This window comes from Megalops cyprinoides, chromosome 7 (assembly GCF_013368585.1).
Source record: "Megalops cyprinoides isolate fMegCyp1 chromosome 7, fMegCyp1.pri, whole genome shotgun sequence".
NCBI lineage: Eukaryota > Metazoa > Chordata > Actinopteri > Elopiformes > Megalopidae > Megalops > Megalops cyprinoides.
This window is the reverse complement of record NC_050589.1, coordinates 15,392,180-15,413,848: the sequence shown is the minus strand read 5'-3', so window position 1 is coordinate 15,413,848 and position 21,669 is coordinate 15,392,180. Positions and strand designations below refer to the sequence as shown.

Here is a 21,669-nt window from a genome sequence, read left to right as displayed (position 1 = left end):
AATACAAATTTTATTGGTGGGGATACAGATGGGGAAAGGAAGACGCACTGTTTTTTTGTCCTGCTCTCTGGGGTTCCTCATGATTGTTGTCTGTTGATTGTTGTTTTTCAGGTGGTCCAGCATGACCCATGTCGGGGTGGAGCAGGTTACTGGAATAGCTTGTTTAGGTTTAAACACCTGGCAACAGGACACTATCTGGCCGCTGAGGTAAGTGAGGCATGTTTGATTCAGTAGCATGACACAAGTGACATGCACAGATCCCAACATTATAGCACAGTAATATGGGATGTCTCTAGGGTAGGCGATTTAACTGCTGTCTAGAAAAAAATCTAATTTCATTTAGGTCAGCCTTATTTCCTCCTGTCATTACCTTGTCGTTTAAGTATTCAGGATGTATGAGGCCCTTTGAAGTACAGTTGAATGAATCCTGTAAATTCAGGTTTGCTTTTTTCAGTGTTATACAGATTTTCCAATACTTGCCACAACCTGCTCAGTATTGAACTCTAGTGTGTATGTAGTGCGTCCCTAAAGCACTGCTTGTAACAGGATATTTAGACTTAAATACTGGAGTCTAATTAATGGTGTGACCTGGCCTTTACTTCACCCCAGGGCTGCTGGAGATCAGCAGTGTCTGCAGTCTCTTGTACTTACTGTATAACCACCTGATTAATCTTTTACCCATAGGCATAGGTAGACTAAGCAACCATAAATACCAACTCATTTCAGCGTCTGTATATTATCATTGCTAAAATCAACATGTACTCAAATCATATTAAAACCCATCTGGAGGTATCGTATAAAAGAAAACATATCTGTTCTTATTTTATGCCAAAGTCTGTGATTCTGTCAGTGTTCATTTTTCATTTATAGAATAGAGAGGACCATTATTCTGTTCTGTTATTCCTCAAACATCCTGAGTCAATAGCTTCTCAGATTCAGTATGTTACCGGAATTTTTCGACAGTTAGATGCTACAGTTTCTAAAGAAAGATCCTGTAAATGACTCATAGATGAATTTTAACACAGGCAGCGCTGTTTTTCTTTGGAAGAGTTCTGTGTGTTAACTCCAGTCTTGAGAACTGAAGTGGAAAAATGACAGTGTTTTCTTACAGCATCTGGACAAGAAAGAAAACCTAATAATAACTGGTTCATTATCTTTCTGAACACTTGTAAGATAATTTAGAAATTAAGCATACATCCAAAGCAAGGATGCAACTATAAAGAATATGTTCAGATAATATTAGTAGTAGTTCATTATATCCAGTACCCTTTTGTTTGCTAGACATCCATTTGTCTCTAATGGTGTGTAGTGCGAGGTGCCACTGTTCCCAACCCAGTCCTGAGGCTTGCTGTGGTTTAAAGAGTAATATCAGCATAAATCTCAGATTGAATATATTCCTTACCTTATCGTTTATCAGGAGTCTGTAATGCAGAGCAAGCAACGTTATGTGACTGAAAGCATGATGCACAACAGTCGTGTGCTTCTTTCAGGTGAACCCAGATTATGAGGAAGAGTGCCATGAGTCCCGCTCCTCTGTAAGTGTGAGAAAAATAAATGAGTTTGTGTGTGTGTATAGATTCCGCATTGAGGAGGGAAAATGGGGAAGAGGGGGGCACTATGGGCTGTGGTGTGGCTATAGGTTTGGGTCCCCCTAAGTCCAGTTCCCAAACCAACCCTATCTTTTTTTGAGTAACTACAGTTATGCAACGTGCAGCTACACAGCAGATATGCAGCCCTTGTTTATCAACGTTATATTGGTTAATGGCTTATTTGAGAAGAGTTTGTGGAAATATTTCTATCCAAGCCATTCTGGTGTTATGTAAGTGTCCACTTAGTCTGTGGTTACACGCAGTTGACCCTGTGTGCAAAAGGAGCAAACAGCCGTGTGTCTGATTATATTGTGTCCGCTAGGGGGAGCTGTCTGCTTTCACTTTTTGTTTTTGGTCTGCAGCTTCATTTTAGATGTCTACAAACCGGCATCCACTCTCAGGCCAGCAGACAGAGTGTCATGAAAGCACAACATCGGAGAGCATGTATAAGAGGCTTGTCCTCTTGTAGCACTCCCATACATAGTGTTGTTGCTACAGACTCCAACTGTTAAAATAATTTGGCGACCAGATTCTGAGAGAGTCTTGGAATTTTACGCTGGCAGGAAAAAAACAAGCTAAGTGGACAACATAAACCGCTAGAATTTATTTAAAGAGAGAGAGTCTGAAGTTGCTTTGCTTGCCAAAGTGTTTTTTTAAAGACCTCTGTAGGACTTCAGATTGCAGGTAGTCACATTTTCAGTGATAATGTATAGACATACTAACCTGAAGCTAATTTTCATTCTAAATAATTTAAAAAGAATAATAAATGGCATGATATAATAATACAGTATGACTTGGAGCAGTTGTTCCTTGCTGCCATGAGATGTCACTGTAAGCGTTATATACTCCCCATGGCTGTGAAGACTGCAGTAAAGGACTATATAGATGGCAGTATAGTACCAAAAATGGATAGATTTCTGGATGAAAATGTGCTAAACTGTTCCTGTTGGATGTAACATGTAATATTCCATGTGACTTACTCATCCATTCATTATGAAATAATTAGGAAATAGTGAGGAAAAGTACTTAAATAGCCTGAAAGAAATTTCACAAGATGCAACCACTTTCATTTCATCTGAATTATTTCAAGCTTTTTGATTGGAACAAATTTTGGAATACTGGAATTTTTTCTCTTTTTTTTAAGTTGATTTTAACAAAGGAAATGGTGTTTCAAAATTTTACTGCATTAAGAGGTTTAGATGTTTTATTTGAAGCCACCTGAAAAACACTTGAAAGGAACCAGCTCTCTCATTTGTTAACAATAACAAGAACAAATAGTTATTTAAGGAAAATACCTTTCAAATAATGACCTCCTATTCTAAAATTGTTCAGAATGAGTACATGCAAGACAGATAATTGTTGTGCAAAATGTTTCAACAAAATGAAGATATGTGTAGCCCTTGAGGTCAGAAGGCTGGGCCATTCCTGGAATAGATTGAATTATGTTTATATTGTTACAGTATATTATATTATTATAAATTGGATTATATGAGGAAAAATCTAATCAAATTATGGCTCGAATTTGCGAAATTCCTCTGTCAGAACAATGGCCTACTTTGAGTTACCGGGTTCCGTCAAATTCAATCAGGCTATTGGCCCCATCCCCGCGATAGTGCTAGGCGGTGACTTCACGATGCTATCGCAAGGGAAGCGGAGTTTTCGGGAGAGAAGCCATGGAGGAAAGACATTGCTGTTGTGAAACTGGAATAAAAATAACCGCTGACCATCCTGTTCATGTGGGTTAACCCTACTGAGGCGCATGTTGGTTGGCGAAGGCCATCCTTGTCATCTGTCAGTTAAACATCCCCTAATTGTGGTGGCCAAATTCAATTTTAACAATAATAAAAAAGGGCTGAAGGATAGAATTTATTCACAGTATGAAAATTTACACTCACACCAATGCTAGTCAATCCATTATTTCTGCCTTAATTGAAACAAATGGCAGGCATGACTTAAGGGCAGGTACGTGTCCTTTCACGCTGCTCTTTTCCTTCACACTGGTCATTACAAGATGTAGGCTGGTATCACAGCGCTTTGAGGCTCTGCAGAGGTTTGCTGCCTGACTGCAGTGTGGTGAGAGACCCAGACTGACACTCCCACGCTCTGCCGACAGCTGGATTCAGACCAGGAAGCCCTCCGTGCTCGACTGCGCACCACCCAGGAGAAGGTCATGTACACCCTGGTCTCCGTTCCCGATGGCAACGATATCTCCTCTATCTTCGAGCTGGACCCTACCACTCTCAGAGGGGGCGATTCTCTTGTTCCCAGGTAGGGCAAATCCACAGGGGATGGTAATGTTACCAAAGAGGTTTTTGTTTTCTGTGATTCCCCATTATGTCCTGGTGAGGGGAAAAGTATATATTAATAATCGCCAAATGGTTTTTCACAACTAAAAACCTACGGAGTCATTACAGCCAATCATAAGGGTGGAGACCTGTCACTTACCAGCCATATGACAGGCCTGTCTCATTCATACAGTTGTACATAAGCCTTGTGGCAACTGAGATAAGTATGTGTGCACTACCCCTAATTGCAGATACAAACATTGCTTAGTTTCCATTGGTCCCTCAAGTAATTAGAAGTGCATACAACACACAGCCCCATTGCCAGCTGCTTTTGGTTGTCCAGCCATTATGCCATTTTGCGGGCATTATCCCATGTGAGTGCATGGCCGTCATCAGACATGTTTTCAGGCCTAACACAAAGCTGGAAAGGGAGGCTGCGACTGGTGTCATTTTAATGACCTTTAAGTCATTCTGGTTTGATCACTGACGTGCACGGCCAAGAGACCACCATGCGAACTATCCGTCTCGTGACGCAATCTTCTGGCTTTCTGCCTTTGATGGTTTTGGTTTTCCTGTGAAGAATGAGTAGCTAACAAAAGTCTGTCATTATGTGTTTTGGAAATTATAATACTGAAAACCTAAGACATAAGACAGACATAAACTGATGGTGGGGTTGTTTTTTACTTCTGTATTTCTCAGCCTTTTCAGTTTAAGATGGAATTAAATTCGAATTAGTGGAATTGAAAGTATATTCCCACAAGCCACTTTCAATGCAAAATACATGCCAGGAAAGCCCCTGGCTGTTGATGAACCAGGAAACCACTAAGACCACACAGCCCACAGCTGACGTATTGAAAACATGTCGATTTGTAAAAAGTTGTAACACAAGGAATAAACAAATCCCGTCACATCCATCATCATCCAGATGTCTACTGCCCACACACTGCATTACGCTCACGCAAGCACACTCTCACATCGACACAGCTCTGATCTGATGAGGAAAGGACGACCTCAACCTCAAGTCAGTCCACCACTGGGGCTCACACCTGCTTTGTGCTATTGGTTTATTTGTGTGCGTGTATGTGCGTGTGTGTGTGTGTGTGTGTGTGTGTGTGTGTGTGTGTGTGTGCGTGTGTGCGTGTGTGCGTGTGTGCGTGTGTGCGTGTGTGCGTGTGTGTGCGTGTGTGTGCGTGTGTGTGAGTGTGAGTGTGTATGAGTATGTGCGTGTGTGTGCGTCTTTATGCCCACGTTCTTGGAATTGTTGACTGGCGTGAGATCTGGCATGTTTTGAAATGACACATTGGCATTCTGTGAACTTACCTGAGTTTGGAAGATTTGGTAGATTTCATAAGATTTTGGATTTTTTCCCTTTCTCCAATTATCAAAAGGTTTTCCTTAATTAGATTGTGAATATCTGATTTAAAAAAGTGCTTTTATTTTCATAAAACACCTGAAATTACACTTTTCTCTCCTGAAAACTGGGCTGGGTTGTGTAAACATTTTTTTTTCTTTTTTTAAATAAGAACAAGCGCCATGTTGTCAGTCTGTCACCAATAATCTGTCATTGGCCTTAATGATCGGAGTGACAGCATGTCAGCCTCTGCCATACTTAATTTTACTGGGTTCATTTAAATAAACCCATTTGTTCATTTGCCATATTTAAAAAAAAAAAAAAATGGCTGTGCTGCAAAAAATGAATGTTGAGATCCTCTAAGCCCACGCGTATAGCTCTGCCCCGATAAAGCATTGCTCCTTGCATCAGATAACGTAAGCTTACCATCAGTGTTAAAGGCAGAGCTGCGTGGTGTTTGTCTGAAAGCGCTTGGCAGTCTGCCCATCTGAACTTGAAGGTTATTCCAGTGAAACGGATGCAGAGGGAGGGGTAGTTTGGAGCGCACTGAGGTTTAGTCAGCTTCGCTAATGAATTCTCTCGCCAGAGCATGTCAGGTCACCGAGACCACGCCCAGCGTCTCCGAGCAGCCAGAGGAGTGGGCATAAGCTCACAGAGGAGCTTGTGTGTTGGGGTAGTTTATTTAGCCCGTTGACTATGTGAATCACGTCAAACGTCTGCTTTCCTGGCAAGGGTATTGCAACGCTCATACGGTGAGCATCAATCAAAAGGGGCTAATGACACTATTTGCACATGGATTCTTTGGAAAAACAAAGATTATCAGCAGTGGGTGTTGGCTTAATGTTTTTTTCGGTCAGTTATCTTTCATGACCGACTGGGCCCCAAATCACTTTGACTGTAGCATGAACCCTACGTCACCTTATCAGGCGGAGTTGCGGTGGCGAGCAGGTGATGAGGCGATTTAACCTGTTGAACGCAGAGCCTGCTGGGAAATCAGGAGAGGAAGACTGCAGAGAGGAACCAGTATGCCCCACATATCAATAGAACAGCATTGCTTCTGCAGTGTTACACGGCAAAGAACGTGCAGTTGTGGTTCCCCGATCACTGTCATCAGACAGAGCCTGCCAGGATGCAGGGCTGTCAGTACCATTTCTCTGAGCATTTGTGACCCTGAACATGTGTTCTGTTCAGTAGAGGCTTTATTTTGCAGAAGACAGGGCTCTATGTCATTAGCACTGAGAGACTCTGTTTACCGCTCTCATTCCATGTTGTCCAAACCCAAGTCTGACAGTCATACGTTTTGCTGGCAGCATGTTTGTGTGTCACATGACAGCCCTGGGGGCGCTGTCCATCCATAGCCTGTCCCTATCAAGAAATTCCTTTCAGATATCACTCTAAAAATATGCTGTCACAGATACTATTTTTGTCCAGGAACTTTGTCAATTGACCTCAATCCACCAAAAGTCCTTGGGTTACATTCTCAGCCAGCCCTGTTTTTATGTGCTGTAAAATGCTACATGACTTGCCAATGTGTTGCATGCTTTTTCAGTACATCAGTGTGTCTGTGACTGATGAGCTCTTTCCTTTGCCCCTCTGTTTTGAATTAAGCAATTGTCAGTTCCCTGCAGTCATTAGTTATTTCATTGAAAACATCTTTGATTCTCTTATTGTGGTTGAATTTGCTCAATAGCTACATCTCCAGAGCCCTGTGAGGCTACATCTGGTGCCATGTTATGGAATGTGTCCAAGAGGAAGATGGAGAGGTCCTCTTCTTTACTGTGTGAGCCAGTACCTGATTGGTTGTGGGGGCAAATTGTGAGTTGTATTTGTTATTCACACTCCCTCAGGAACTCGTATGTGAGGCTCAGACACCTGTGCACCAATACCTGGGTCCACAGCACCAACAACCCCATCGACAAGGAGGAGGAGAAGCCGGTGATGCTGCGAGTGAGTGAACTGGCACGCTTGGTGTCCTCCCGCCTCAACAGTCCATACCCCCGGTCTTCCTGCAGGTTCACAAACACAAGGCCTTGTATATTTCTTAGATCGGCACATCGCCTCTAAAGGAAGATAAGGAGGCGTTTGCCATTGTACCTGTCTCCCCGGCCGAAGTGAGGGACTTGGACTTTGCAAACGACGCCAGCAAAGTGCTGGCATCCATTGCGGGCAAGCTGGAGAAGGGCACCATCACCCAAAACGAGAGGAGGTACATCCCCTACACAGATTCACCGACTGTTTGTGTTCATTATTGCTTTGCACACTTGCTTCTCCCTCTTCCTCCAAGTCATGTCTGCCATTTTGTGTTTTTATGGTGTCTTAGGAAATTGTGAGGAATTTTCGTCTTGCATTACCCCTACATTTTTGTGAAGTTAAACGATATTAAATGATTATTTTTTTATCAGACGTTTAGGTGCTCTCATTCCATAAACCACCTCTACCCTTTTCACCGCTGACCCACAGTCTCCTCAGTCTGTAGTCATGTCACTGGTGTTGTCCTCCATCATCTCTCCTGTTGGCCCTTTGTGTAAAACATCAGTTTAGGGTTCTTTGCAAGCTGAATTGTTCTTAGTCTTTCGCTGGGCGGCGGAACCTTCAGTGCAATGGTAAGTCAGTCACACGTGCGTGTTGTTGCATCGCAGGTTTGTCACCAAGCTGCTGGAGGACCTGGTCTTCTTCGTGGTGGAAATCCCCAACAATGGGCAGGATGTCCTGGAGATCATGGTGAACAAGCCCAACCGCGAGAGGCAGAAGCTAATGAGGGAGCAGAACATCCTCAAACAGGTAGAGCCGCGCCCGGAGCTCCACGCACAGGAGAGCAAGGGAAGTCCCTATTGTCTGCCTTACTCTTTCATTTCCACCACTGAAGGTGTAATTGTGAAACTCTAATGCTTTCTCACGTCTCTAATGAAACAAAAGATTGCCCAACATGCTGTTAGCACTGCTGTTCACACAGTGCCTGTAGACTTTGTGTTTGCCTTTGTTGGATTAGTGCATACGTGACATTATCACACTAATTAAATACAAAAAATGTCCTGTTCTTTGGGCAGATGCATTCCATATTTGTTTTTCAATTTAGGATTCATCACTGATTTACCATAGTTATTTATGTATTTCTCCAGCTTTTGTTGTAAGACCACTACATAACAAGACTGTGACTTCCTGTTCTCTGATCCCTCCCAGATATTTAAGCTGCTACAAGCACCATTCACGGACAGTGGCGACGGGCCTATGCTGCGATTGGAGGAGCTGGCTGACCAGCGCCACGCCCCCTTTAGGCACATCTGCCGCCTGTGCTACCGGGTCCTGCGGCACTCCCAGCAGGACTATCGCAAGAACCAGGTGTGTCTGGGAAATCTGGTGGTGGGTTGCAGGTTCTAGTTCTTCTAGGGTGGTACTGTTTTTCCTTTAGAGCCCTTAACCCTTTAACCCTGTTGCTTAAGTAAAAATCATTCAGACCACAAAATCTCACTCTATATTTGGCAATCTATATTTAGTGTTGTGAGGCTCTGTGGGTTGTCTACTGTCTGAGATGTTTTCTTTTACCCGTCTAGCTTCCACCCAAAGCAGACTAACACAACAACACACAGGGTTTTAGGTGGGGATGGCAACAGTTGTGTTATGTCAGTTGTGATGGAGAATTGCAAGTTCATAAGAATAAGGCTTTGTCCCCCCTAAGTTATTGATATTTATTCATTATACTGATGTTGCATTCATGGTGCCTTTTCCACAGCTCCAGGCCAACATTCTTGCAACGTTTCCCTGTGGTTGTAATGTTATAGAAACGTTGCCAGAATGTTTCACGGCTTCTTTGAGTGACACCCCCCTCCGCCACCACCTTGTTTTCTGTGCAGGAATACATTGCCAAGCAGTTCCGCTTCATGCAGAAGCAGATCGGGTATGACGTGCTGGCCGAGGACACCATCACGGCCCTGCTGCACAATAACCGCAAGCTCCTGGAGAAGCACATCACCGCGGCGGAGATCGACACCTTCGTCAGCCTGGTGAGGAAGAACCGCGAGCCCAGGTGAGAGAAAACACTCTGCCGAGGGGGGGGCCCTGCTCGGGGCAGTCAAGCACGTTAGCGTGCAGATGTGTGCCCTCTCAGCAGAATAAGCATGAAAGAGGCATTTGTTTTGAAGTGCAGGCTGCAGAGGCAGATGGCCATTGAGGCCGAGGTGATCGCAGGTCACGGCTGGCACGGCTGCTTTGGGGGGTCAATAACAGGCTCTGATAAAGAGGCCCTTCACTTCAGCAGGCCTCCTGAAAGAGCTAGAGGCCCAGATGCATTTATCCCATCATCAACGTCCCTGTGCAGCAGCCATGACAACCTGCACGCATTACTGTAATACTGCAGTCTTCACTCCCCTACTAATCTGACTGCACTTTGGGCTGTGGTGGGTGTCCCTCTGTTTCCCCAGGTTCCTGGACTACCTTTCTGACCTGTGCGTGTCCATGAACAAGTCCATCCCTGTCACCCAGGAGCTCATATGCAACGCGGTGCTGGACCCGGCCAACGCAGACATCCTCATTGAGACAAAGTGAGCTTCCTGCCCACCAGCCCCAAGGCACTACTGGTTGTCCTCACGACACGAGGAACCCTGGGAAATCCCCTAAGCTTGGCAGATAGAACTAAACCACACGACCCTTCATCCATCTTCTAGCTCAGTGCAGATGACTTGACAAAACCCTGAAGGAGTACCTTCTGCTGGTGTACCATCTGTGGTGTTGGTACATTTTATCCAGGCAAGCCAATCAGTCAGAGATCTTGCCATTCAAATCAGGACTCAAAGCCTTTAAGGTGACAGTGTGATCCGTTGCATAACCATTGTTCTCCATAACAGCAGCTCAGCTGACAGTCATGGGTGGGTGATAAATGTGAGCCTTTGCACGTGGTGAAAAAGGCAAACAAACAAAAAAGGACCATGTAACACAGTTAAGGCACAGTAAATTGTGTGTGTGTGTGTGTGTGTGTGTGTGTGTGTGTGTGTGTGTGTGTGTGTGTGTGTGTGTGTGTGTGTGTGTGTGTGTGTGTATTGTGCAAGAAACTACAGTGAAGCTTTTTGTTCCTGCAAGCTAGGTTTTGGGCAGGAGCACATGATTGCTGTACCAGCAGAGGTTGACATTACATCAGGTCTCCTCTGTTATTCATCAGCCAAGGATGCTAAGTGATCCACAGTGGATTTTGATGGCACAGACATCTGGTGTAGGAGTTATAATAAGGCCGATCCTATAACAATTTTAGGGGCAATAATTAATTTATCCTGATTCAGCTGAAAGTGATTTTTCCAATAAATATCGTTTTGGCCTGCAAATGACCCTCAGGTGTTGCTGGACTGTACAATGATCAGGAGATTTTGTTTGTTCATGCACCCCAGTGAGCTACTGAGGTAGTGCCAAGCCTTGTTACTTTGGTTTTTGGGGGCAGAAAGGATTCCATTCCATGCAGGTGTGGAGCACCAGCCGATGCTGCAAATGCAATTGCCTTTACTGTCGTTCTCCAGTGTCTGCTTTGTGATACATCTCTTTGTGCACGTCCATCAGGTTGGTGCTGTCACGGTTCGAGATCGAAGGTGTGTCGATGGAGGAGAGCGCAATGGAGTCAGAGGAGGACGAAGAGGAGGTGTGGCTCTTCTGGAAAGACAGCAACAAGGAGATCCGAAGCAAGAGCATCCGAGAGCTGGCCCAGGACGCCAAAGAGGGCCAGAAGGAGGACCAGGAGGTGGTCAGCTACTACAGGTTAGAGCCTGAGGGGTGTCAACCGCCACAGATTGAATCTTGGCGTGACCAGCTGATGGAAAGAACAGTCAGCAGTTACAGATCAGCCCACAGAGAGCAGGGCTGGGTCAAAGTGCTTTGAGTGTCTTGAACAGTGTTCTTTCTCTGTTCCCCAGGTACCAGCTGAACCTGTTCGCTCGCATGTGTTTGGACCGGCAGTACCTGGCCATCAACAAGATCTCAGGTCAGCTGGATGTGGACCTGATCCTCCGCTGCATGTCGGACGAGGATCTGCCCTACGACCTGCGCGCCTCCTTCTGCCGCATGATGCTGCACATGCACGTGGACCGAGACCCCCAGGAGCAGGTCACGCCCGTCAAGTACGCCCGCCTGTGGTCCGAGATCCCGTCCAAGATCGCCATCGACGAGTGAGTCTTGTTTTTCCCCACCTTACGGGCATGGGTTCCAGAAGCACTCCCAGATAACCCGAATAACAAGTTAATGGGTGTTGTGCTGCTTTTGGGACTTAAGTAAAAAGAAGACTGAATTTCTGTATGACGGAATTTAAATGTTTGTCTTTGAGAAACTTTAACTATAGATTTTGGCCTCTTTTAACACCAGCCATAGTTATAGTTATGTATTACTTCTCTCTCTGCAGCTATGACAATGATGGCACTTCCAAAGACGAGATTAAGGAACGGTTTGCTCAAACTATGGAGTTTGTGGAGACTTACCTGAGAGACGTTGTCTGTCAAAACTTCCCCTTCTCCGACAAGGAGAAAAACAAGCTCACCTTTGAGGTAAACTGAAAATGGTTTCAGCTTTGACAGATTTAAAACTGTTAACAAGCGCCTCAATTCTTTACACTCTCCACTTGTCCATGTAGGTTGTGAATTTGGCCAGGAACCTCATTTATTTTGGCTTCTACAACTTCAGTGACCTGCTCAGGTTGACTAAGATCCTACTGGCCATTTTGGACTGTGTTCACGTCAGCACTATATTCCCCATTAACAAGCTGGAGAAGGGAGATGAGACCAAAGGTAAAGCACTGCAGTAGCAGCATTTCTTTATGAACAATATGAGTTGCACACTGTTGATGGAGGGACATGCCTGTGACTGCACTGTGGTACAGAGCTTAGCCTTGTCTGGTCTTCTCTGGCATGTCCTCTAACCCTGAGCTTGACCTGTGTGGTGGGCGGGGTCTGGGGTGACCCTCTCTTGGCGTCCGCAGGCAGTAACGTGATGAGGTCCATCCACGGCGTGGGCGAGCTGATGACGCAGGTGGTCCTGAGGGGAGGCGGCTTCCTGCCTGCCACCCCCGCCAACCCCCCTGACGGGGATGTTGTGAAGACGCAGACGGAGCCAGAGAAAGAGGACATCCTGGTGATGGACACCAAGCTGAAGATCATTGAGATCCTGCAGGTGAAGGATCAACAGCCCCCACGCTGTACCTTCTCTCTCTAAATTCATGTTTTTTCCAAACTGTATGTGATGTATGACCAGCTTCCACAGCATTCATCCTCTGTCGTCCTACCCCAAATTCCTAGGGGACATCCTTGGATTTGTCTGTAGTGCAACAAAGTTACTAGGTGCTGTCCAGTTTATTTTGGGTGCAGCCATTTTTATTCCTGCTCTGGTTTTGAATGTAGCAGCCCCAAGTTGGTTCATTCTTTTAGCTGTACATTCTGGCAGTACAACATCCTGAAAATTCATCTGATACTGTCTGGCAAGTGAGTTTCTCCTCTGCCGCTATTCTCTGCAGTTCATTCTGAATGTGAGGCTGGACTACAGGATCTCTTGCCTGCTCTGCATTTTCAAGCGGGAGTTTGACGAGAGTAACTCCCAGAACGACCTGTCATCAGGGGGTCAGGAGGGGCCCAACAACATGCCCGGTGAGAACAGGACTGCCCTGGACCCCCTTTCAATGTGCATAATGTACACAAAGTGAAACTAGCATTGCTCTCTGCTGCAGTCTCAAAGAAGATACACATGTGGATTCCAGGTCACACAGTTTTCAAATTCACAGTCAGCGCTTGCAGCTTCTCAGTGGTGTGGTAGAAACGGCTTCGCAATGTAGTTCACAACTCGATGCTTAACCCTGGTTTAGGTAAAACTGGAGGCTCACTACTGATGCTATAGTCAGATGTGCATGATAATGTGTTCATATTTCAGAATAGGCGTCTGCTCTTTACGTGCATGGTGTTGAAGCATGCTGTGCTCTTTGTGTTCTCAGGAGTACTGGATTTCGAGCACATAGAGGAACAGGCAGAGGGGATTTTCGGAGGAAGGTAAAGGCATTAGTAGCCCACGCAGACCACAGTTTTCAAGTGATCGTGCATTTTAAAAAAGCATGCAAATAAAAGGAAGCAGCCTATATTAGTTCTTTGACATAGTGTCAGGAGGGACTCTGAAAGATATTCATGCTACATTTGTTTATAACCTTAGGGCAGCAATTTGTGGGCATTGAACAGATGGGATTAAACCGTGTATGAAGACATTTTAAGGCCTTGTGAAAGAAATCACATAGAAATAGAATTTAGCCTGTCAGGGTCAAGTCACCATGTGAAGTGGAAGTTGGATGGAAATAAGCCATTTAAGAACGGCGGGTGGTGAGAGCCATGAATGGACTTTGTTTTCACGGTCATGTGACAGTTCGGCTGCCTGCCTGTGACTCCATTGGCCTGCGGCCACAATTCAATGGAGGCTCTGTTTTGTCTGTGACCGTGTGGCTCAGGCTTTTGGCCCGTGACTCTAACAGACGTTGTGTCTGTCACACCCCAGTGAGGAAAACACACCCCTGGACCTGGATGATCACGGCGGGCGGACATTCCTGAGGGTCCTCCTCCATCTGACCATGCACGACTACCCACCCCTGGTGTCTGGCGCTCTCCACCTGCTCTTCAGGCACTTTAGCCAGAGGCAGGAGGTCCTGCAGGCATTCAAGCAGGTGGGCCTCCCCCCGACCAGCTCACGCTCAGACTGAATAGCAGACTCATATAACCCTGAGCCAATGATAATAGTTGCTGCAAAGCTGATGCAGCACATGTCTCTGTATACAGTCGTGCGCCGCTTAACATCCATTCGGACAACGTCCATTCGCATATATGTCTGTAGTCCCGTAAGGTTACAATAAAATTTAAAAATCCCGATCGCAGAACAGGACGTAGCGGACATAACCGGACGTAGTGAAGGCAACACTTCCCCCATGCAACACGTGTATCATGTCTCATGGAAATAAAGTGATTGCGCTGCCAATCAACATAATGTGTATTATGTTCAGTATTGTACAGTTCCAACTTAACCCATATATTACAGTGTACTTTACCAGATACATTAGTTGAAATACAGTATGGTACTGTATGTTTACAGTATTTTGGCTACAGTAGCCTACTCCATATCGGTTTGCTAAGTATATAGTATGGTGTTCACACAATGTCCAAATCACATAACGTCCTATTTCATAGAATGTATCGTGGATGTTAAGCAACACATGGCTGTAATGCCAAAACAGAAATATCGGCTCCAGTGAACTTTGTTACTTTCTGACTTTTCGTGGGCCTCGTAGTCGTTGCCCATCTCAAGAAACACTTGCCGTCCTGCTCCAGGTCCAGCTTCTGGTGACGAGCCAGGACGTGGACAACTACAAGCAGATCAAGTCGGACTTGGACCAGCTGCGGTCCATCGTGGAGAAGTCGGAGCTGTGGGTGTATAAGCGGCAGGGCCCGGATGAGGTGATGGACACGGGGGACGGGCCGGTGACAGAGGCGGAGCACAAGAAGGTGGGCGAAGCCAGCGTCTCAAGTAATACATACAGGTCCCTCCTGAATCTCCTGTTTGTGTCTTCTTATTTTTCTGTTTTTTTCTTTTCTAAAAAAGGGAGACTCAAGCTCAGGGGGCTCAGACAAACCAAAGAAGCCAGAAAGCACCAGCAGTTATAATTACAGAGTTGTGAAAGAGGTATGCTTGCGATTGTCTTCTTGACCAAAACTACAGTTTGCTAATAAAGTTACAATGTGCTAATGTCCACTACCAAAGAGCTTAATATTTTCATTGTGTGGTTCTTGCTTAGACTTTGGTAGCTTTTGCTCTTTCCACTGCATGACTAAATCTACTTTCAAGCTACTGTCTGGTCAACATTAGCCGTGGGCCAATATTAATTTCAAACATGACATTAGCCATAGCTGGTCTTTAATTTCAAACATGACATCAGCCACGGTCTGTCTTTAATTGATACACATTACACTTGCTCAGTGTGCACAATTTGTCCTTCCCATTGATATTGGAGCACAGCTAAAATGAGACGGGGACCGTTGTAACCACTGTGCTACTCCCTTGCATTTGGATGGGTTCAGATTCTGCTCCGGCTGAGCAAGCTGTGCGTCCAGGAGGGAACGTCGGGTCGCAAGAGCAAGAAGCAGCAGCAGAGGCTCCTGAGAAACATGGGGGCCCATGCTGTGGTGCTGGAGCTGCTGCAGATCCCCTATGAGAAGGTGCGCGCCAAGCCTCTGGTTAAGAACCATGACCTGAATGTGCTATCTGCAGGAGAGAATGTCAATGCCAGTTAACATGGCTATGCGGCGCATGTGGTGCGTGTGGGTGTGCATTTGTAGGGAGAAGATGTCCGCATGCAGGAGATCATGAAGCTGGCCCACCAGTTCCTCCAGAACTTCTGCGCTGGAAACCAGCAGAACCAGGCGCTGCTCCATAAGCACATCAACCTCTTCCTCAACCCTGGGGTAGGCAGGCCTCTCTCAGTAAATGGGGGGGGGGGGGGGGGGGGAATACTAATCAAACTGAGTTTGCGGTTAAAGAATTCCCTTCCCTTTTAACAAGGAAATAGCTCTGTAAGCATGTTGACTTAAGTACTGTTCAGTATCAGTTTTGAATATTTGGTGCCCTAAGTCCAACCAGCATTGACAGCATAATAATTCTTTGAATAAGCCAGCATGTCAGTGCTGATTAGATATAAATTTACATCAAACCAATGTGTAGGCAGATACATTTTAATGATACATTTAAATAATTGAAGCAATACAATATGTACAATACAGATTTTAATGATTATAAATAAATATGTATGTATGTTCGTGTGTGTGTGTGTGTGTGTGTGTGTGTGTGTGTATATATATATATATATATATATATATATTTATACATATAATATGCACACATATATCGGTATTGTTTGGTTCCTGACCTTTGCCCACTTCCTGTGTTGCAGATCCTGGAGGCGGTCACCATGCAGCACATCTTCATGAACAACTTCCAGCTGTGCAGCGAGATCAACGAGCGGGTAGTGCAGCACTTTGTCCACTGCATCGAGACGCACGGCCGCAACGTCCAGTACCTCAAGTTCCTGCAGACCATTGTCAAAGCCGAGGGCAAGTTCATCAAGAAATGCCAGGACATCGTGATGGCTGAGGTGAGCTGCCACACGCAGGGTCAACCACCACCCCCCCCCCCCCCTTCAGTCAGGCTGCAGAAGGGACCTCCATGGCGTGCAGCAAGCCAGAGGCTACATGCTCTCTATATTTATGTGAGCTGTCAATGTGAGGAGGAAGGCTGACTTTCTTTGCTGAGTTCTGTTGTTTTAATTACACTACACTATTGTCAATTAGCAGACGCTCTTATCCAAAACGACTTTCATAGGTTACAGTTTTACGTGTTATCCAGTCATACAGCTGGATATTTACTGAGGCAATTCTGGGTTAAGTACCTTCCCCAAGGGTACAACGGCAATGCCCTGCAGAGAAGTGAACCAGAAACCTTTTCTTGCACGCCGTGCAGCTTACCACTATTCCACATTGCTGCCCTGACTGCTCACCATGATGTATGGTTACCTGCGGTTGAGCTTGGTGTAGTTAAGGACCGTCCAGTTAATTAATTGATAAGTGCAACACCAGACAATCTCAGGTCACTGGACTGGAATTGTGCTGCAGTGATCCTGTGTCAGCGGAGGTGCCTCATCATTCCTCAGTTCTCACATGACCCTCTATTTGGCCTACTGTAGAGGCTGTGTTTACCCTGCTCCTTTTTTTTTTTTTTCCTCCTGCAGCTGGTGAATGCGGGCGAGGACGTGCTGGTCTTCTACAACGACCGCGCCTCCTTCCAGACGCTGGTGCAGATGATGCGTTCGGAGCGCGACCGCATGGACGAGAACAGCCCGCTCATGTACCACATCCACCTGGTGGAGCTGCTGGCCGTCTGCACCGAGGGCAAGAACGTCTACACCGAGATCAAGTGCAACTCGCTGCTGCCGCTGGACGACATCGTCCGGGTGGTGACGCACGAGGACTGCATCCCCGAGGTGAGGGGGCCGGCTCTCGGCAGCCGCGGCAACTCTCAGGCGGCAGACCATTCGCTCAGCGACGTTTGAGAATTCCAGCTTGAAGGTCTGCCGCAATGTCAGGCCAGCACAATCATTACAATGAGGCGTTTGGAATCCTCACTGTTTGGTGGAGTGCATAATTAAAGGCAATCAATCAGCGTGTGTACTGAAAGTGTCCTCGTAAAAAACACTCCTGACTTTATTGTCGTGCATTACGTTAATAGAAGCATGTGTAATGTTTTGGGTGTCCTCTCCGCTTTTTGCCCTAAAAGATGATGACTTTGCTTGTGCTTCCTCTCACATTGTTAGACGCAGCTCTTGAAAGCAAGTTGAACTTCTGTGTTGTTGACTCCATAACCAGGAGTGTCCTGCTTCTCCAGGTGAAAATAGCATACATCAACTTTCTGAACCACTGCTATGTGGACACAGAAGTGGAAATGAAGGAGATCTACACCAGTAACCATATGTGGAAGCTCTTTGAGAACTTCCTGGTGGACATCTGCAGGGTGAGTGATAAGCTTTGAAGGGTGATTTTTAAGTAATGAAGTTATGGTCACGATCCTATAATGTGCAGTGGTTACCATTATTACATCACAATTTTGTGTAATATATTGTGCGAAACATCCTTGTGATTTAGATTTGTTTTCTAGTTGCAAGACATGCTCATATTCTCATTCAATGCCTGCTCTGAAGGTTATCACTCACTGGTGTGTTACTCTCACCACTGGTCAATAATAATCCAAGCCTCTACCCTCATCTCTGAGCAAGGCCATGTTTCTGAGAGGAGCTCATCTGCGTAACCTTTTGACCCCTGCAGGTGTGTAACAACACCAGTGACAGGAAGCATGCAGACACCATCCTGGAGAGCTACGTAACCGAGACAGTCATGAGCATTGTCACCACGTTCTTCAGCTCTCCCTTCTCCGACCAGAGCACCAGCCTACAGGTAATCATAATGATGTCACATGACCGTACCGACCATCAGCTTCCATACCAACCTGTTTTAACCCTCTTGGTTTCAAAGAAATGGCATTAGCATCAACCGCGTAAATGTTATGTTAACTGAGGCACACAGCAAGAACAAACACTGTTTAATGACTGTTCAGTTCCTTGGTGTATGTCCATAATATTGCTTTATTCCCTAGTAAAATGAAGGTACATTCAAACATTCAATCAGGCACTGAGTGACATTACTTTTTGTAAAGTGGCAGCCAGATATAAACAGAAAAGTTTCCATAATTTAAGTGACATGTCCCAGCACCAGGGTGTTACTATACAGACGATGCAGACGTGACTTTTTTCCCTCCATCTCATGAATCTCACAGACTACAGGACTATACTCCCATAATCCATCCGACTAAAGACCTAAATGTCCGATCTTGTTAAGTCATGGAGTAGTGTGTTCCTGGAAAGCGTGCGCTAGCCAGCTCGGAAGGGGAGGTGTCTTTCAATAGGTCACTGTTGAGTTATCAGTATTCACTGATGGAGTCAACATGGAGTAAATCTCCCTCCTGGGAGTAGTACGGGAATTCACTGTATCTTTCCGTGCTGTTGGTGCCAAGTTTCTCTTCTGGCAGGTCGGGTATCACACACATGCAAATGTAAGGATACGTCACCCAATTAATGAATTCACAAGAATTCACCCTAGCCTTATGGGGGGTGCCTCCCCCCCTTTATTACATCACTGAAACTGAGTCATTGATTAAGCAAGGGGAGTTGTGTGGCAACTCAGCTCGTCCCCGTGGACGTCTGAGAAGGCTGTGTCAAGAGTTTGCACACTGCAGGGGGAGGTGTGGAGGTTTCGAGGAAGAGCCAGTCACATTCCCCCACACCCCAAGAGATGGGTCAGAGCTTGCCATGTCATTGTGTAGGTTACTTGCACCATGAAGTGCATTTCCTGTTTTGATACTCCTCACCCCTTCAATCATCCTCTTGATGTTCACATGGCCAGTGGAGACGCAGAAAAGACACCGGTATTCACTTTGCAGCCAAATTGGTCGTTGGATTAAAATATTTTACAGGCTTAAAAAAGCTGATCCATCCATTCGTGTCAGATCAGGTGTTAAGGATGACTTCTGTACCCGTTAGCTGGCTTTTAAGTTGGCTCTTGGGTCTTGACCTAGCTTGACCACATTCCCGTGTGGAACACAGTGCCCTCGGCAAAGACTGCTGGACTAACCATTTTCGGAGCAAAGGTATTCACGTTCGATAAAGATAAAATTACAGTCAACTTCTGATTGTCAGGTTTGCCGAGTGTTACTGAAGGTGTTTGAAAGTGTGTACAGCCACACTTTACATTAGTTTTAGAAAGTACTTTTTCCACCTTCTACACATGCTGAAAATAGGGTTACTTGCAGTTCATGGCATTCAAATGGACACTTAATCATAGCTGTAGCAAATTTTGCAACGGTTAAAATGCTAGGCTTAATAACGGAAGCAGCCAGATAATGTAACCTGTTGTTTCCCAAATGATCACCATAGCTAAGTGCTAGCTGTCTACCTGGAACTATGCTATGTTAGATGGGCACATTAGATAGTTACCACCAGTTATCTTACCTTGAATCTCACAAGGCATGTTTACAGAAGAGAGCATGGAGACTTCACCTCCCACTGTGATTTTCTGTTATGAGCTGTCTCATTGTTTCCACCGGGCCGTAGTGCTTCAAACACTGGGGTTCAAATGTTGGGTTTAGGTGATTATGCGAGGATCTGCTCATTTTACAAAGACGTTTGTAAATTTCTCCCCACAGGGATATCCTCACACCCCGAAAATTGTTTGTTAAATGTGATTTGTCAGTTTAAAAGGAAAACAAGCATGAGGATTATCCATGTATTTCCACTTAAATTGGATTATTCCATCCAATAATCAAGTGTTAATGGCACATTTCAAAGAAATGTTCACTTTTTAAGCAAGATGTTGCAAATGAAGGACATAGATGAGCTCCTCCTGACACAGATTATTCAGTCACCTGCAATGCCACTTACACCCTGGCTTCCCATGAACCAGTCATCTGCTAATTATTATGGCAAAGCATTTCATAAAGATTTTTTTTTTCCTGGAATTGGAAATTGGCATACCCCGGTATACCACTGGTGCCAAAGATAAAGTTGAAAAAATCCTCTTATCTTTTTCTGGGGAATGTTTTATTTTTGCTTTTTACACTTGTGTCAAGAACTTTGGAGGTCAGATCTGAATTGTGGGCCCCATGGATTCAATGTCAGCATTTCTATCCAAATGACAGTTAGAGCAAGGTTAATAATTATCCATCATCATGCAGTTGTATCTGTCACTGCTTTTGTGAGATGTCATATTAGAATCAACACAGCCGTCATGATTCACATGGTATTGAGATACTATGATTGTCACCCATTCTGAATAATTTTTTAAGGAGAATGCTTATTTAAAAGGTGTAACATGTTGGAATATTATTTAATTTTCTCAAAAATAAGTATTTAACTATGCCCACTAAGCCCACTCCCACAATTTAACAAAAGAAAAGCTTTGAAGTCATGTTTAAACATGAGAAAAAGAGCACTTAAATAACTGAACCTTGATTAAAAAAAATCTATGGTACAAAAAAAAGAAAATCAACAAAGCCTTTGTTCAGTTGTTGTTGTTGTTTAATAGTGATTATATAAACATTCTTGAATTTTAAAATTTTGTTAGTGCTTGTTCAGTTACAAAGTGAAATTAGTCCAATTTGTCTCTCCCTTAGTTTCCTTCCTTGCTTAGCTTTTTTCAAACTAGTACATTTTTATTGTTGACACGGTCTCCAAGGTACTGTAATCAGCCTGCTGTTCAAGTAGCCGCCATGCGTTTTTAGTCTGTTAGGCAACCGTCCTGACCACTCTCTGTTGCATGAATGTTAGGTCAGCCTGCAAAAGACAGCCAGGGTGCAGTGGAAGGGAGGCAAGCCGAGCATTGCAGCACAGCTCGCTGGAGGCAGGAGTGTAGCTTGCTGCGCAGGGACACTTGCAAGTTTGGAATTTTTGCACTCACTCGTGTAACACTGCGCAGCCCTGGCTTCTCTGTGATAATATATCACAGTCTGTAAAGCATTTTCCTGTCTGTCCAAATGACAGATGCCTTTCCGTACACAACTGCCAAGCCTCCAAAATGTTGTCAATGTTGACACGCAGTCATTGGCAAATGGCAACCCTGAAGCGGCGCAGATAAGGCCGTGGAGAGCATGCAGGTGCCCTTGGCAGAGTCTGTGCCCGTACAGAAACAGTATGGGATATGGGACTGTTTCCAGAGGAAGAGCAATGTACTGTGGAGTTTTGGGGCAGTTGGTCATGACCGTTATGGAGGCATCTGTTCATGGGGTGCGGTAATCAAGGAGTTAACCCGCACACTAATTGTGTCTCACCACTTTGTCTTTAACGACAGGCATCCATTTT

At 45.1% G+C, this 21,669-nt stretch overlaps 1 protein-coding gene across 2 annotated transcripts in view; it reads left to right on the top strand.

Moving 5' to 3' along the window:
- LOC118780774 (inositol 1,4,5-trisphosphate receptor type 1) overlaps nt 1-21,669 on the top strand; it is a 120,547-nt gene that overhangs the window by 32,672 nt on the left and 66,206 nt on the right. For both annotated transcript variants that reach the window (XM_036533457.1, XM_036533456.1), the window contains exons 10-34: nt 112-207; nt 1,491-1,535; nt 3,703-3,857; nt 7,073-7,172; nt 7,271-7,431; nt 7,865-8,006; nt 8,406-8,564; nt 9,077-9,249; nt 9,644-9,763; nt 10,767-10,961; nt 11,117-11,368; nt 11,599-11,740; nt 11,827-11,980; nt 12,172-12,362; nt 12,703-12,832; nt 13,174-13,228; nt 13,722-13,887; nt 14,546-14,719; nt 14,817-14,897; nt 15,293-15,430; nt 15,551-15,676; nt 16,162-16,362; nt 16,996-17,247; nt 17,649-17,774; nt 18,086-18,214. In XM_036533457.1, coding sequence (XP_036389350.1) covers nt 112-207; nt 1,491-1,535; nt 3,703-3,857; nt 7,073-7,172; nt 7,271-7,431; nt 7,865-8,006; nt 8,406-8,564; nt 9,077-9,249; nt 9,644-9,763; nt 10,767-10,961; nt 11,117-11,368; nt 11,599-11,740; nt 11,827-11,980; nt 12,172-12,362; nt 12,703-12,832; nt 13,174-13,228; nt 13,722-13,887; nt 14,546-14,719; nt 14,817-14,897; nt 15,293-15,430; nt 15,551-15,676; nt 16,162-16,362; nt 16,996-17,247; nt 17,649-17,774; nt 18,086-18,214 — 3,663 coding nt within the window. The remainder of the gene's footprint in view (nt 1-111; nt 208-1,490; nt 1,536-3,702; nt 3,858-7,072; nt 7,173-7,270; nt 7,432-7,864; nt 8,007-8,405; nt 8,565-9,076; nt 9,250-9,643; nt 9,764-10,766; nt 10,962-11,116; nt 11,369-11,598; nt 11,741-11,826; nt 11,981-12,171; nt 12,363-12,702; nt 12,833-13,173; nt 13,229-13,721; nt 13,888-14,545; nt 14,720-14,816; nt 14,898-15,292; nt 15,431-15,550; nt 15,677-16,161; nt 16,363-16,995; nt 17,248-17,648; nt 17,775-18,085; nt 18,215-21,669) is intronic.